Source organism: Symphodus melops (genome assembly GCF_947650265.1).
Source record: "Symphodus melops genome assembly, chromosome: 23".
NCBI lineage: Eukaryota > Metazoa > Chordata > Actinopteri > Labriformes > Labridae > Symphodus > Symphodus melops.
Genome location: NC_136713.1, coordinates 12,011,942 through 12,026,131, shown reverse-complemented (window position 1 = coordinate 12,026,131; position 14,190 = coordinate 12,011,942). Strand labels below are relative to the sequence as shown.

At 42.0% G+C, this 14,190-nt stretch overlaps 2 protein-coding genes across 2 annotated transcripts; both read right to left on the bottom strand.

Moving 5' to 3' along the window:
- Positions 1–1,579: 1,579 nt before the first annotated feature.
- LOC306818906 (acyl-CoA-binding protein-like) lies at positions 1,580–3,684 on the bottom strand. Its single transcript, XM_079336637.1, has 4 exons — positions 3,466–3,684; positions 3,162–3,279; positions 1,952–2,014; positions 1,580–1,713 (listed from the first exon to the last, which is right to left on the bottom strand). The coding sequence occupies exons 1-4, from the start codon at positions 3,469–3,471 to the stop codon at positions 1,640–1,642; spliced, it is 261 nt and encodes an 86-aa protein (XP_079192763.1). The 5' UTR covers positions 3,472–3,684; the 3' UTR covers positions 1,580–1,639.
- Positions 3,685–4,816: 1,132 nt separating this feature from the next.
- LOC306818522 (metalloreductase STEAP3-like) lies at positions 4,817–12,782 on the bottom strand. The gene is made up of 5 exons (XM_079336150.1): positions 12,535–12,782; positions 11,699–11,965; positions 11,082–11,609; positions 8,535–8,699; positions 4,817–7,691 (listed from the first exon to the last, which is right to left on the bottom strand). Exons 1-5 carry the CDS (start codon positions 12,778–12,780, stop codon positions 7,404–7,406), a joined length of 1,494 nt encoding a protein of 497 aa, XP_079192276.1. The 5' UTR covers positions 12,781–12,782; the 3' UTR covers positions 4,817–7,403.
- Between the last annotated feature and the right edge of the window lie 1,408 nt (positions 12,783–14,190).

The window sequence follows — 14,190 nt, the reverse complement described above, 5'->3', positions numbered from 1 at the left end:
TAAAACATTGACATTTTGCACAATGACGTGTGCTGTAGCTTGTGATACAGTGTAAATTCCTGTAACTCTTTGTCTGTAAAATATCTAGTTACTCAGTTGTTTTATTAGCTATTATTAGTTTTATTTATTTCTACTATCCATAAATTATCTAGTAGAAACAGCATTTAATAATGACTAATATCTATAAATAAAAAATCCTAATGTCACTTGATGATGCACAAATCGGACTTAAATTTTACCTTATTTTTCACTGTCCTTCTCACTTCTCCAATGGTTGGACACTTTGTCCAGGTTGATGTCTTCGTCTGCTTCTTGCTTTGACTTTATGCGCATCAGCTGGTCCAAATGTGCCACTTCAAGACGATTTCTGGATTCTGTTTTGATACGACTCATTCAACTGAATCCTCTTTTCACAATCTGCACTGGACGCTTGAAATGTAGCACAAATATCCACAAGTTGTGAGAGCTCCTTTCGGTCCTCACATCTAAGTGCTGCAGCAACCATATCTGAGAATGTGCTGATTGACCCGCTTTAGTTGTTGCTTCATTATGTCCTTGATTTCAGCATATTGACAGTTAATGGCCTCATACTTCTTTGCCAGTGTGGCAATGTCTGCTTATCCATAGTTAAAACTGATGTCTAAGCTCAGTGCTTTAATGTCAAATGCAGACCACTCCTTTAAATCATCCTCAATGTGATCACAGACCCTCCTAATGAAAACAGTCATCTCACCAGTATTTCTGCCATCAGCTGATGAGGTCCCAATTGCCTCTTTGACACGGTCATGTTCACCGCTTGTTCTTCTATTTGCACATATTCCGACAGCCATTTCATCTTAAAAGAACAGCATTTTTTTTTCTTTTACAATGGCTTGGTGAGTGGATGTGTCGCGTTGCCCGTCCGTTTCGCCATGATGAGAGGTTACTATTTGCGTCTCTTAACTCCGCCACACTGTTGTTAACTACCTAACCTAACCTGCACGGCACGTGTGGGCGGGGCACAAGTCAATGCGATGATTGGCTGCGTAGCGTAAGTGAACCGGATCGTATCATTGGCTGGACACCTGTCACTCACTCAGTTACGTTGCAAAATGCTACAGAGAAAACTTTTTTTTTTTTGTTTAATTAATTTGATTAGATTAGGTCTAATATTAGATATTTATTAATAGGTTTATGTTGAATTTTATTTTATGTATATATATATATTTTCTTGTGCGCTGAGAATGTGCGAGCAGTGCGCGATTGCGCACGCGCGCAGCTCAGAGGGCACATTGGTTATAGAACTAAGTGGACATCCTTTTTTATTGTAGCATTATTATACCATTATATGTACACAACTTGTAAGCTTGTTCAGTGCTTTCCATCTTTTCAGTTTTTGCTTTTGAATATTTATTTTGTTAACCAAAGTGTCTACCAACCCACAACATGTGAAATAAACCCATCAGTCCTTTGTATGGGGCCTGTAACCAAAGGAGAAGCAGAGAAAAAAATGCTCCATTTTATATTTGCTCTCCTTGTGACGTCTGATGTTGTGATGTCCTCTTTAAGATAGAAAGAAGCCGCAGCATGTGAAATCAGCTACTGATGGTGCTAGTAAACTTTTATTGATATTTTGTGATGCATTTGTAAGAAATGGACCCTATATACCATATTTTTCCTTCAGTTTCTCAACCCAAACCACATATTCAGCCATCGCCTCATCTTTGGACAGACCTATTGGTATACAAAAAGAATCAATGAAGGGATTTTTGCTGGAAAAGGTACACCATCTGTACAGAAATGCAACAAATATGGCTGAGTAAAAATTAAAATAATACAGTTTATTTTTGCCACATTACTTTTTTTAAATAATCAATCATCCTGCCCTTTCAACAAAATGTGTAGGCCTCTATTTATCTGTTTGTGTTATGGTCACTTTTAGTGTTCATTTAAAAGTTATACACAAACGTACCTTTTTTGCAACTCCATGCATCCCACTTTTTTTGTCCTGGGAAGTCCAAAATCCCTGGACGGGCTGAGGATGTAAAAGAAATTGTTATTCTGGTAATGCAATAGGCTCCACCTTTTTTTTTTTTTGTGTGTCTTGCCCAAGGACATATCGACAAGTTGCTGCAGCAGTTGGTGATCAAACCCTGACCTTCCGGTTGACAGACGACCACTGATCCACAGCCGGCCTGTGTGTTGCAAAACACAATCCTGATGCAAGATCTTTTTCTTGTAATGAAAACAAATTCAAAAAGAACAATATCCTTGCATCAAGTAGGAGCAAGGTGACATTTTAAAAAAGGAGACCTCAATGTTATCAATTTTAAGGACATCATCCCTTTGTGCTTTAGCTTTCAAAAGATTTTAAAAGTGGTTTAAAGACAGGATAAATGTATCTTGGGATGACAATTAAAAGATATTTACAGTAAATACTCTCTACAGTATGTGTATATACAGGCCAGCTGGGGTAAAGCCTTATTTCACAGAGGCCACCAAGATACAAAATAAAAGTTTGCTACCGTTGATATAAGAAAACTTTTCTCTGCAAATGGAATTGGCCTCAAATTTTGACACACCCATACATCTAGTGTCTTTTTATTTTAATAATGATACCTTTGTACTGTTTGCACAGGAGTACTTTGTGGTGTCAAACTCAGATTTTTCTTTAAACCTCCTGCTGCCGCAAAGGAACAACATGCGCTTCACTGCATTCACAAGCTCCTCCATTTCGGTGTGCGTCCCACCGGTTTTATAAATCTGAATTATTTTGTGCGCACGCAGCCTTTTAGTATGTATAGTATAGTATCCACTGTTTTATAAATGATACCCCAGGTGAACGACAGTAAACATAAACAGTGTAGTAAAAAAGTGACATTAATCTTAAAGGATTGAAATATAATTAGTAATTAAAAAAACATCTTTAAAAAATAAAAGAATATTACGTAGTGTACCTCCTGTTTTTAAGAGAGTAAAAAGAAAATAGTTTGTAGAAACTTTATCAGGTTGGGTATCTTTCACAAAAGGACACAACCAGTCGGACCTCATTTTTTTAAAAAACAAAAAAACCCAACCCTAACGAAAGTCTTGTAAATGTACGGGATAACTTGGCCTTAGTTTTCACTTGAATGCATTCCTAAAATAACATTGGAAAAATCTGTACACAAGAATTGACATACCTATGTTGACATCACCAACAGTAGCTTGCTTGTATAAGCCATATATTTCTGCAATCTCTCCGTAGTGTGGCTTTGTTTTCAGAATCTTCACCTCCTCCACTGCTTTTTCAAACGACTCCTGTAAAGAATATAGAGCTGTGACTGTAGATTTTGTAAAACAGTTCAAATGTCTTGTAATTACAGAGACCCGCTTTCAATTAGTCCCACTGAATCTGGCAACAATCTGATATGAAACCAAGTGTGATAATAAGATGTTTGTTAAGTTAAACTGTAGTCTTGAATTGAAAAAAAAAGGAGTACTTACTGCCATGACTGCTTGTGAACAAGACACACCTTGTGGTTTGTCACTTCCCAGTTCACAGCCGGAACAACTGGTCCTGCACTGATGTAGCCTAGAGGAACTGTTGGGACTCGCTGAGGAAAAATACAACTGGTAGTTTTGTATTAAAGACAAACCATCAGCCAGTACAGCTGTAATTATTCTGCTCTAAAGAAGGAACCAGTAGAGGGTTTTTTTTTGTTTTTTTTAAATGTAAATGTACTTTATTTATACAGCCATTTACAACAATCCTTTCGGCGAACCAAAGTGCTTTACAACAAGTCGAATAAAAAATAAAATCCAATAAAAAAGTTGAATAAAAGTAATAAAATACAGCAAAGTAAAATAAGATAAAAGTGTCCCCTTGCTACTGGGTATTAAAAACCATACGAAATAAATTTAGACTGTTCTCAGACTGGATTTAAAAAGGCTTTGCTCAGAAATGAGGCACATTTCAGCTGGAAGCCTGTTCCGGAGCCTGGGAGCAGCAACAGAGAACACTGTTGGTTAGTTGTCCTTAGAGATCTATACGAGGATCACGGACAGTTAAAAGCTCTGATAAATAGGACGGGGCGAGGCCATTGAGAGCTTTAAAAACAAACATTAAACGTTTAAAATCAATTCTATTAAGGACGGGAATCCAATGGAGGGACTTAAGAACAGGAGAGATATGCTCTCGCTAAGAGACAGTTTATGAAGTCACCACAAGATGGCAGCACCTGCGCATTTTACCATGCGTTGTGCCGATTGCTTGATACCAGTTTGAGTCAATCTGAGCAGACTCTAGTGATAGGAAGTTAGTTGCTTTTAAAGTTAGTGGCTTTTATTGTCTCCCTTAGGAGGATTTGGCTTCGGACAGAAGCATTATTTTTACTGGCAGGTTATCAAACCGAGTTGTAATTCTATATTTTATAAGTGATACAATTTCTTTACGAACACCCAAGTATTTCAAAGTGCACACTTGTTCAATTTGGATCCAATATATACTGCACCTCATCCCTTATTTTGCTGACCATTATATGTTCATATGATATAATAACTACCGATGGAACTGGACTGGTCTGAAGTGGCTATATTCCTGTGGTCAGGGTCTCTTTTGGCTCAGCTCCCAAAGAAGACACAACTCTTTCAACTCCCAAACGGCTGTTAATTTAGCCTCATATTTCAGCGTAACTTTACAAAAAGTGTTTTTATGAGCAGCCCTTTAATTGCCTCATTCTGTGCATTTATTTTGCAACAAATGATTCTTACTCGTTTAAAATTCCAATCAAACGTTTGAATTGCACAAATGGAAAAATGCAAATACAAAATCAATACAAAAAACTGCCAACAAATCCACAGAACAGAACCAGAACTCTTTAATCAATCATCTTCTGTCTCATTCACATGCTGCCATGCTGACCAATCAAAACAAAGTGTGGAGGAAAAGAGCTGGGAGAGCTCCTGATTCGCATCAGCTCTGAAAGCCGCATCTTTTCTTCATGACACACTCACGAGCAGATTCTCCTTGGCTGTTGTGGGAGCCTTTAAATGGTTCATGCAAGCATGAATATGGATATCTAAACAAGATTCATATCTTCAAAAAAAGATTTTATATTATTAAACAAATAAATACATTTGCGAAAATCACTTTCTTCTTTGATTTGCATTTGATGTGTTAACATTCTTTGTCATTACACTGCTTACATGTCAATGCATTCAAGTGACTTTTTAAGATTGGAAATTGACAATACAAAGAATCAACTTTAGCATAGAACACACAGGTCCTAAACTTCAATATACTGTAAATCCCTATAGACAAACAGAAAACCTATTTGACGGTAAGAACTGGTAAGAACTAATAAAAAATAAAGAGATGTCCTTGAGCAGTCCGGTTCCATTAGTTACCTCAGTACCAGTGTGTAAAGAATTCAATATCCTTGTATAGTTGCCCTGATGTAACCCATATTTAACAATGCACAAAGTGTGGCAGCAACTGCGGCAGAACGTTTTCCCAGTACATGTGCAGGACTTAGCTTAGCATTTAGCAGCTCTTCGTTTAAAACTTAAACATCTGCTGATCAAAACAAAAAAAGGAAATCTTTAGGTGTCAGAATAACTTCCAAAGAGTCCAGAGAAGATAATGGTGATTGATAACATATCGACTGTCAAGTGTAAGAAAATAAACAGTTTGATTTAAACGAGACTGACTTAACACAAAACATATTTAAGACAGGGTTGGCAATTTTCTCCTGATCTACTTTTTAAGATTTGGGTTGAAATTGTCTTTAGGTCCTGACAGGATTAATAAAAATGTCTAACCCCCAAAAAATGGTGCGGATGAAGCACTGAGGGAATGCTACTTTCACAATAATCATCAGCCATGACAAACTTCATGGTTGCCACTCACAGTGAAAAGTTCTTAATGATAGGCGTACACACAATTCAGCTGTAAATCTTCAGTTAAATAACGTAAACGTCACATGAGCTCTTAATAGCCCCGTTTCCACCAAGCGAATCCTGTTTGTGTTTCCACAACCAACCGCGCCATATGCTTACATTATGTCACATCCTATCAGCTAACAGCTACATCGCTAATAAATGAAAAAAAAAAAAGGAGAAAAACACAACACAAACAAAACCAACGATGGAAGACATCCAGCAATTCATTGACTCTGTCATTAGCATGTGGCTACAAAAACACTACCAAGCTTTGTTTCAGAGAAGGCTGTGTGCAGCGAGGAGAAATACAGCTGAAAAAACAAGCGACTGTGTTGAAACACAGCGGGGTTGTGTTCTCCACTGTCGCACGGAAAGTGACGATTCTTTTAACCTATCAACAGACCGCAGTGTTTGGCTCCACCTTTAAGGGCCGGATCGACCCAACAGAAAGGTGCCAAAAAAGTAGGACGATACGGGGTCGGTAATTTGGGGAAATCTTTCCCGGCTTTAGTCGATGGAGACGCCGCAAACTGCACGCCGGGACGAACCGAACTGAAGCGCTTGGTGGAAACTGGGCTCTGTGGTGAAACATCAGGCGAAGTAACAATACCAGTCAATAAAGAAAACTAAAGGCATAATAAAAGTTCCAACTAAACATTATTTTCTGGCAATGCATAGTGCAATAATAAAAAAAAGCTAATTACCGTGGCTCTACTTCTCTAATATCGCTTGGAAGCTTCCAGTTTTTTTTTTGCTGACGAGTAACTACGATGCCTGCAGTATCTTAATATATTGATATGAGATTTGTGGGGACAATGCCGATATTAGAGTTAGAAAAAAATAAAATAAAAATTAGATACTGATCTCTCTATCTATCTTTGATCTGTTAGCGATAGATACAGCATTGGCTGCATCCAGGGGCTCCAGAGGCTCATCGGCAGCAGCCTCCTTGCTGGTCTGTCTCAGCCTCACTCTCAAGCAACCTCAAACAGGATGAGAGAACGGAAGGGTTTCGAAGCATCCTGTCAAAGGTGTTACCTACCTGTCAATCAGGTCAGGCATGTGCCCCACCCACCCCACAACGTGCGCCGATGACGACAATAAACTTATCCCACCAATATTGTTTTCATACCCTCGTTTTTGTGCTGTAAACATCTCCGGCAGGATTTCTGCACTTCATCGCCGGCAGTCATTTTTTTTTCCAACACCGGAGGTTGCTGCTTGAGATATACACAAGTTTATTGCGTATTGTTCAAATGTAGTGATAACACATGTGGTAAAGATAATGAATGCAAGAACGTCACAGCACATGTGAGTTCACTGGAGAATGATAATACTGAAACTTAAAATAAATAATATTTGACTGGTGAACACATTGAGTTCTACTGGCGCATATCAGAGAAAAACACTAGCATAATATGCTAATAGCCGTGGATATTATTATCGGCTGGCTAATTCACTTTTCTAACTTTTCTTTGACCCTCTCCTCAGAGGTGCGCTTCTCAAACATTACTGACATCCTCGAGCCCATTGTGGCAGTTGTCCTCCGGCAGGATGAAGCGGATGTGTCGGCTCTTCTCCCAGCCGCGGCGGATCTGTGTGAGACGCTGAGCCACGCAGGGCACTAACAGAGCCAGGCGACCCAGGAGGACCATGGTGGGAAGGATCAGGACCAGCATAAATGTAGGAGGCAGGTTGAAGCGGTACTGGGCTGAATCAAAGGCTCGGTCCCAGCCGTAGAGGAGTGTGTGGAGGGTGGCCATGAACAAGGCGCAGTAACCTATTGTAGACTACAGAAAGTTATACGAGAGTGTCAGGTTAGAATTTGTAATATTGTATTCTTGCAATTCCACTGTCCCCCACATGTGACTCATCAAAAAAAGATGTTAGTCAAACCATTTAATTTTAAAGGTCAGTTCGATACTGCAAGTGTTTTTTTAAACTCTGAAATGTGAAATAGTCAAGAAGTCTGGATTTAAAAAAAATGCAGATTAGCAAATACAGAGTCGCCTTCATCTCACTGCTGTAGGCACATGACTTTACCAGACGAGTGGCGGATTAGTTTAAATAGGAAGATCAAGGGGAAAAGGCAGCAAAGACGGGTCACAAGTCGGACAAAAAAAAATAAAAAAATGGGGGGAATTCTAGCAAGAGGGGAGAGAAGAGCAGAGGAAAAGGAGAGGAAGAAGAAGGGAGAGGAGGGGAGAGCAGAGGAATAGGAAAGGAGAGAAGAAGAGAGGAGAGCAGAGGAAGAGGAATGAGGAAGAGGAAAGGAGAGGAGAGGAGGAAGTGTGTATACTGAGTCACAACACCCCTGATGGCTTTGTCATAGTCTGGGGCAGATGGAGGAGTGAAGACAGAGTGTGTGTGTGTGTGTGTGTGTGTGTGTGTGTGTGTGTGTGTGTGTGTGTGTGTGTGTGTGTGTGTGTAGTCTCTTTATGTGAGGAGGGAGGAGAAATAGCCCAAATCTGTCTGCACATCATTTTGATGCCTCGGCGTAAACGTGCCAAGTGTCTGGACTGTCAGTCTCTCAATCTGCGTTAATCCAGCCTGCTACACCGGCGCCATCTCAAACAATACAAAGCCCATCCACAGAGGAAGATAAGGCCAAGTTCCAGTAAGACAACGCGTACCTGTATGAAGCTGAACTCCCTCCAGTTAACAGTGTTGGACACAGAGGGCAGTGAAGTGACGGCCAGCAAGGAGAGCAGCCCCAGAGCGATGATACCCGCTGAGAGGTACAACTCCATCCTCCACACCTCCTCTTCGACCCAGGAGTCCTCCACCTTGTTATTGACCTGGACAACACACACACACACACACACACACACACACACACACACACACACACACACACACACACACACACACACACACACACACACACACACACACACACACACACACACACACACACACACACACACACACACACACACACACACACACACACACACACACACACACACACACACACACACACACACACACACACACACACACACACACACACACACACACACACACACACACACACACACACACACACACACACACACACACACACACACACACACACAAATGTGTCCAACGTAAGGATAACCCAAGATGGTCACACTGGCCCCATGACTCCATACTTGCTTAGCTGAGTGAAAGCAGCTTCAAAGGACAGTCCCACTCCACCCCCCCCCACCCCCCAGCTCCCTACTTCCGGAAACAAAGAACAGTCCCCCACACCCTCCCCCCACTCTCACTCTCACTACGAGCCAGGTACAACGACAGTTCTCCAAGCTCTGCATAACAAAAGCCAGTGGACCAGACAACATCAGCCCCAGGATCCTCAAGGTGTGTGCTAGGCAGCTCGCAGGAATCTTTCGGCACCTCTTCAACCTCTCCCTCAGGCTGATGTTGGTGCCTGACCTGTGGAAGACCTCCTGCATTGTACCAGTTCCTAAGACTGGTCGTCCCAGCTCTCTTAATGACTACAGGCCTGTGGCACTCACGTCACATGTCATGAAGACATTTGAGAGGCTGGTTCTCCAGCAGCTAAAGACCCTGCTCACTGCTTTCATAGATCCACTGCAGTTTGCTTACCAGCGGCTCATCGGCGTGGAGGATGCCATCATCTTCCTGACCCATAAAGCCCTGTCACACCTGGAGAAGCAGGGAAGCACTGTGAGAGTCATGTTCTTTGACTTCTCCAGTGCTTTTAATACCATCCAGCCCGGCCTCCTGAGGGAAAAACTGCTGGATATTCATCTGCACCCTGACACCACAGCCTGGATCTACAACTACCTCACTGGCCGACCACAGTACGTCCGAGTGGACGGCTGTGTCTCTGATGTGGTGATGAGCAACACTGGAGTACCCCAAGGAACTGTTCTGGCACCCTTTCTGTTCACTCTCTTCACCTCAGACTTCAGGTTTAACTCTGGTTCCTGCCACCTCCAAAAGTTTTCTGACGACTCCTCCATCGTGGGCCGCATCACTGATGGCAACGAGGACGAGTACAGAGGTCTGATCGAGAGCTTCGTCACATGGTGCAACAACAACCATCTGAAGCTCAACATCGCCAAAACAAAGGAGGTGGTAGTGGACTACAGGAGGAAGAGGTGCCCCCCTGCCCCAGTCATCATTCAGGGGGAGGAAGTGGAGAGGGTGGACTCCTACAAGTACCTTGGGGTTCACATTAACAACAAGCTGGACTGGTCCCATAACACTGAAGCCATCTTCAGGAAAGGACAGAGCAGGCTGTTCTTCCTGAGGAGACTCAGGTCTTTCAGTGTCTGCGACAGACTCCTCAAGGCCTTCTACCAGTCTGTGGTGGCCAGCACACTCTTCTTTGCTGTGGTGTGCTGGTGGGGGGGCATCAAGGCTGGTGAGGCAAACAGGATTAATAAACTGGTTAAGAAGGCCCGCTCTGTCGTTGGTCTGGAACTGGAGACTCTGGAGACAGTGGCTGAGAGGAGGATGAAGGACAAAATCATATCCATCCTGGATAACTCCTCTCACCCTCTCCATGACGAGCTGTGGGAGATGAGCAGCTCCTTCAGCCAACGCCTCCTCCCCCCCAGGAGCAAAACAGAACGCTTCAGACGCTCATTCGTCCCCACAGCAATCAGGCTGTACAACAGCAGGAGCTAGCCTGTATTTATTTATATATATTCTCTTTATATATAGTATACAATATTATTAGAATGTTTTTATGTTACCTTTATTATTATATTATATCTATACTATACTATCTATATTATATATTACATTATTACAATACACTCTTATATTATTATAACTATATATCTATACTCCAGTCAAACTGCACTATATTTATTATGCTTATAACAGTCAATACTGTTTACATAACCCTCTGATCACAATGCCACTTTAAATTCTTTCACTGGTCACTTTAACATGCCATTCACTGCACAGTATTATTAATATCTTTTCCATTGCCCTGCTGAGTCCACCGTGCTATAGTCCTCTGTATATATCCCCCCATTACTACCTGGATTGTATTTATGCTTATGTTGTTACTTTTTTATTCGATTTTGACTTTTGTTTTTGATTCTGCACTGCTGCTGCTGCTGTAACGCCCGAATTTCCCCATTGGGGATCAATAAAGTTATATCCTATCCTATCCTATCCTATCCTATCCTATCCTAAACCATCGTCACTCTCACCTGCTTAAAAGCGAGGTTGATCAGTTTGTAGCGGGCCGACTTCCTCATCGGCAGACACAGACTGTAGATGGCATGGAGAGCGGCGCACAGGAAGCTACACAGCCCAAACTGCTTCCTCCCACTTAGCCATCGGTCCAGCCACGTCGGGAAGCGCTTGTACTTGGTGCCCCACCGCAGCTGGAGGAGAGCGGCGAGCACACCCGGCAGATAGACCAGCGCCAACATCACCAAGGCCACGGACGGAAGGGAGACGTTCACAGTCTCGACGGGCATTTTGTAGAAGACGTTCTTCTGCGCTGTTACGTAGGGCTGCAGGATGTCCCGGAGGAAGTTGTACAGGTAGAAGAACCCGAACAGAGACAGGGTGCAGAGGACCGGGATGCGCCAGCAGGGAAACAAATAAAGGGGAAGGTTTTCGACGTTCCGAGAAGAGGATAGGACGCCCATATCGACGGGGACGAAGCCCAGCCTTCGACAGAGCTGCGTCACTGCGTTCTTGGCTTTGCTGCTGTTGCTGCACAGGAAAACCTTGAAAGAAAACGTTTGAGAAAAATACAACTTTAGGACTTCACAATAGAATTCCTCATCTCCCTAAAGAAGGATGACTTGTATCCCACCTGCCTGCTCCCATCCCGAGGTCCCATCTGGAGCGTCCAGGCGGATATGGTATTAAACCCTTTGACGACAGAACTCTCTGGGAACAGGTCGGCCAGCCGTTCAGCATTGGAAGGCCCGTCTTGGTTGACTCGCAAACCGTTACTCACGTCCACCAGTGTCTTTCCAGCGAGGGCCGGCTTCAGCTGCACCAGCGTGGAGTGGTGCTCGGGGAACACGGCAACAAAGAGCAGGTCAGCCTGACTGGCTGCTTCCATCTGGGACGTCACCTGAAAAACCAACACACATGGACGACCACAGCTTGTATAGTTATGAAAGAGTTTTGCCTTGAGCTTCGCAAAGTCATTTTGGTTTGCACTTCCCAGCCACCGTAGTTCTGGTCTGCCAACTGGAATCATTTGAATCTAACTCTTATTCAAATTGCGAGCAAAGTAGGTTTGTAGAGCAAGTTAAAACAGGCACATCCGTTTTAGTGGGCCGCCTGGGTTCGAATCCCGTGGCTCCTTTCCCGCACTTATTCCTCACTCTCTCCACACTGTCCAATCTCTTTCATAAAAGGCATAAAAAGCCAAAAAATAAATCTTAAAAAATCTAAATTGACGCAGACAATAAATACCTTTAAACAGGAGAATGGGTGGACATAAAAGATATTGTTATAAAGATACTGAGAGGGACGCTTGATTAGCTGTTTTATTATGTTCTCATTTTACAATCCACTCGATGTGTGTTTTGGATAATAACAGTTATTATTGTTAGTGGACTAAGTCAGAGTAAATGTATGACTATCATCATGGGGGGAACAAAAACACCAATTACACTGTGGGTGTTAGTGTCTCACCTCAGCCTCTTCAGGGAACAATGCCACAGAGCGTTTGGGGGTTCGACTCCCCACCACAACTTGGTAGCCAGACTCCACCAGCCTTCTCGCCAGCGAGCGTGAGAAGTCCCCCGTACCCAGAATCCCGATCACAGGAGCACCGGCTTCGGCCACGGAGGCTTCGAGATGTCTGGAGCCCGCTCCTTCACCTCTGCCTCGGATTAAAGGCCTCGCCATGTCGTCAGGCATACTACACTGAAAAAACATGTTTCAAGCATATTCACCTTACGGATTCCTTTTTATGAATGAGTAAAAAGCAAGAAACGTATAATCAAACATTAAAATATTGCTGACAATTTCATGTATTTACTTACAATCAATGACTATTGTGTGAAAAACGAGACTTTTTGTTCATCCAGTGTTGAGCCTGAAATACAAGTGATTATTAGAAACAAAAGGTATGGAAAATACAGTTTATGGAAAGTATTCCGTTATCAGTTGCCCAGTGGTGTAGTGGAGTATACGCATATCTTTCAGTATATTATATGCTAGTGTAAGTGTAGTCTTACATGTCACTGTTTATAACTGAGGCTACTCTGGACGGAGCACTTGAAAAAACACTTTGGGGGAAAATAAATTCACCCGCTTCTTTCGGCACCACAGCAGTTGCCTCATGTTTTTTCAATAAACGTACATGTCAGAATATAGTTACTCAACAATAACAGATATGACACTTCAAAACAATTCTCTCAAAGTAGTCTAACCAGCGAGCTAAGCTAATAAACTACAGGTTTTAAAACGTGGCTGCCCTTCAAATTACCACTATTCTGCACTTTAAGGTAAAAAAACAAACAAAAAAAACAGTCCAATATCGTGAAAGTGTTGCTATGGTTACTATCGAGTTGAAAGCCGAATTTCACTCAAGACCCTGACTAATCAGAAATGGGTTCAATTATTGTTATAAACATTATTTAAAATTGCCCATTCCCGATATAACATTAAATTATTCGGAATCTATGTTGATATTCGCTTGACAGCGGTAAGGCAGTTTGAAGGCACCTTGTCGTCCTTGGCGGAACTCGTGGAAACTTTTCCTCAGATAGAGGCAACTTAACAAACACGACAAGGCCGAACAAATACTTAAATGGCTGAAATAAAAAAAAGCTTAAGTTACACTTTTCTTTAACCTTTCAGCGATATTTTTGGACTTTTATACAGTCACGTACTCACATTGCTTCTACTCTGCTCTCTGGAAACGAGGCGTCTCTTCCTGATAAGGTGACGCACTCGCTAAAGCCACGCCCTGGCCACGCCTCCACATGTGTGGTTGAGATAATGAAAAAAAAACCCCATTCACTTTCAAATCCCGCGAGTGGAAATTGAGTTTATATTTTACCTGTTACCTGGCAAATACAACATCTACTCATGTATATTTTTAATTTCTGCTATCTGGCAAGAGCCTTTTTATACTACCTCATGTAAACACTCGTAAACAATTGAGAAAAATAATTCTTTAATTTCATTTATTTGTTTATGAATTTTAATTCATATTATTTAATTTATTTGGAACGGGTCTATTCTTCTGTTTTATCCCGATTCAAAAATGTAAAACAACCATTTGAAAAAAGGTGTAAACTAGATTGTGATTCATTACAGTTCAATTTAATTCAATTCAAA

What these genes read in the sequence shown, in the direction of transcription:
- LOC306818906 (XM_079336637.1), bottom strand. An exon ending in TGTTGGTGATGTCAACATAG is followed by an intron (nt 2,015 to 3,161) that starts GTATGTCAATTC and finishes TTACATCCTCAG; the next exon opens with CCCGTCCAGGGATTTTGGAC. An exon ending in TGCATGGAGTTGCAAAAAAG is followed by an intron (nt 1,714 to 1,951) that starts GTACGTTTGTGT and finishes GTATACCAATAG; the next exon opens with GTCTGTCCAAAGATGAGGCG.
- LOC306818522 (XM_079336150.1), bottom strand. Translation starts at nt 12,780, where the DNA reads ATGTTTTTTCAGTGTAGTATGCCTGACGACATGGCGAGGCCTTTAATC. An exon ending in CTCGGGATGGGAGCAGGCAG is followed by an intron (nt 11,610 to 11,698) that starts GTGGGATACAAG and finishes TTTTCTTTCAAG; the next exon opens with GTTTTCCTGTGCAGCAACAG. An exon ending in GGGAGTTCAGCTTCATACAG is followed by an intron (nt 7,692 to 8,534) that starts GTACGCGTTGTC and finishes AACTTTCTGTAG; the next exon opens with TCTACAATAGGTTACTGCGC.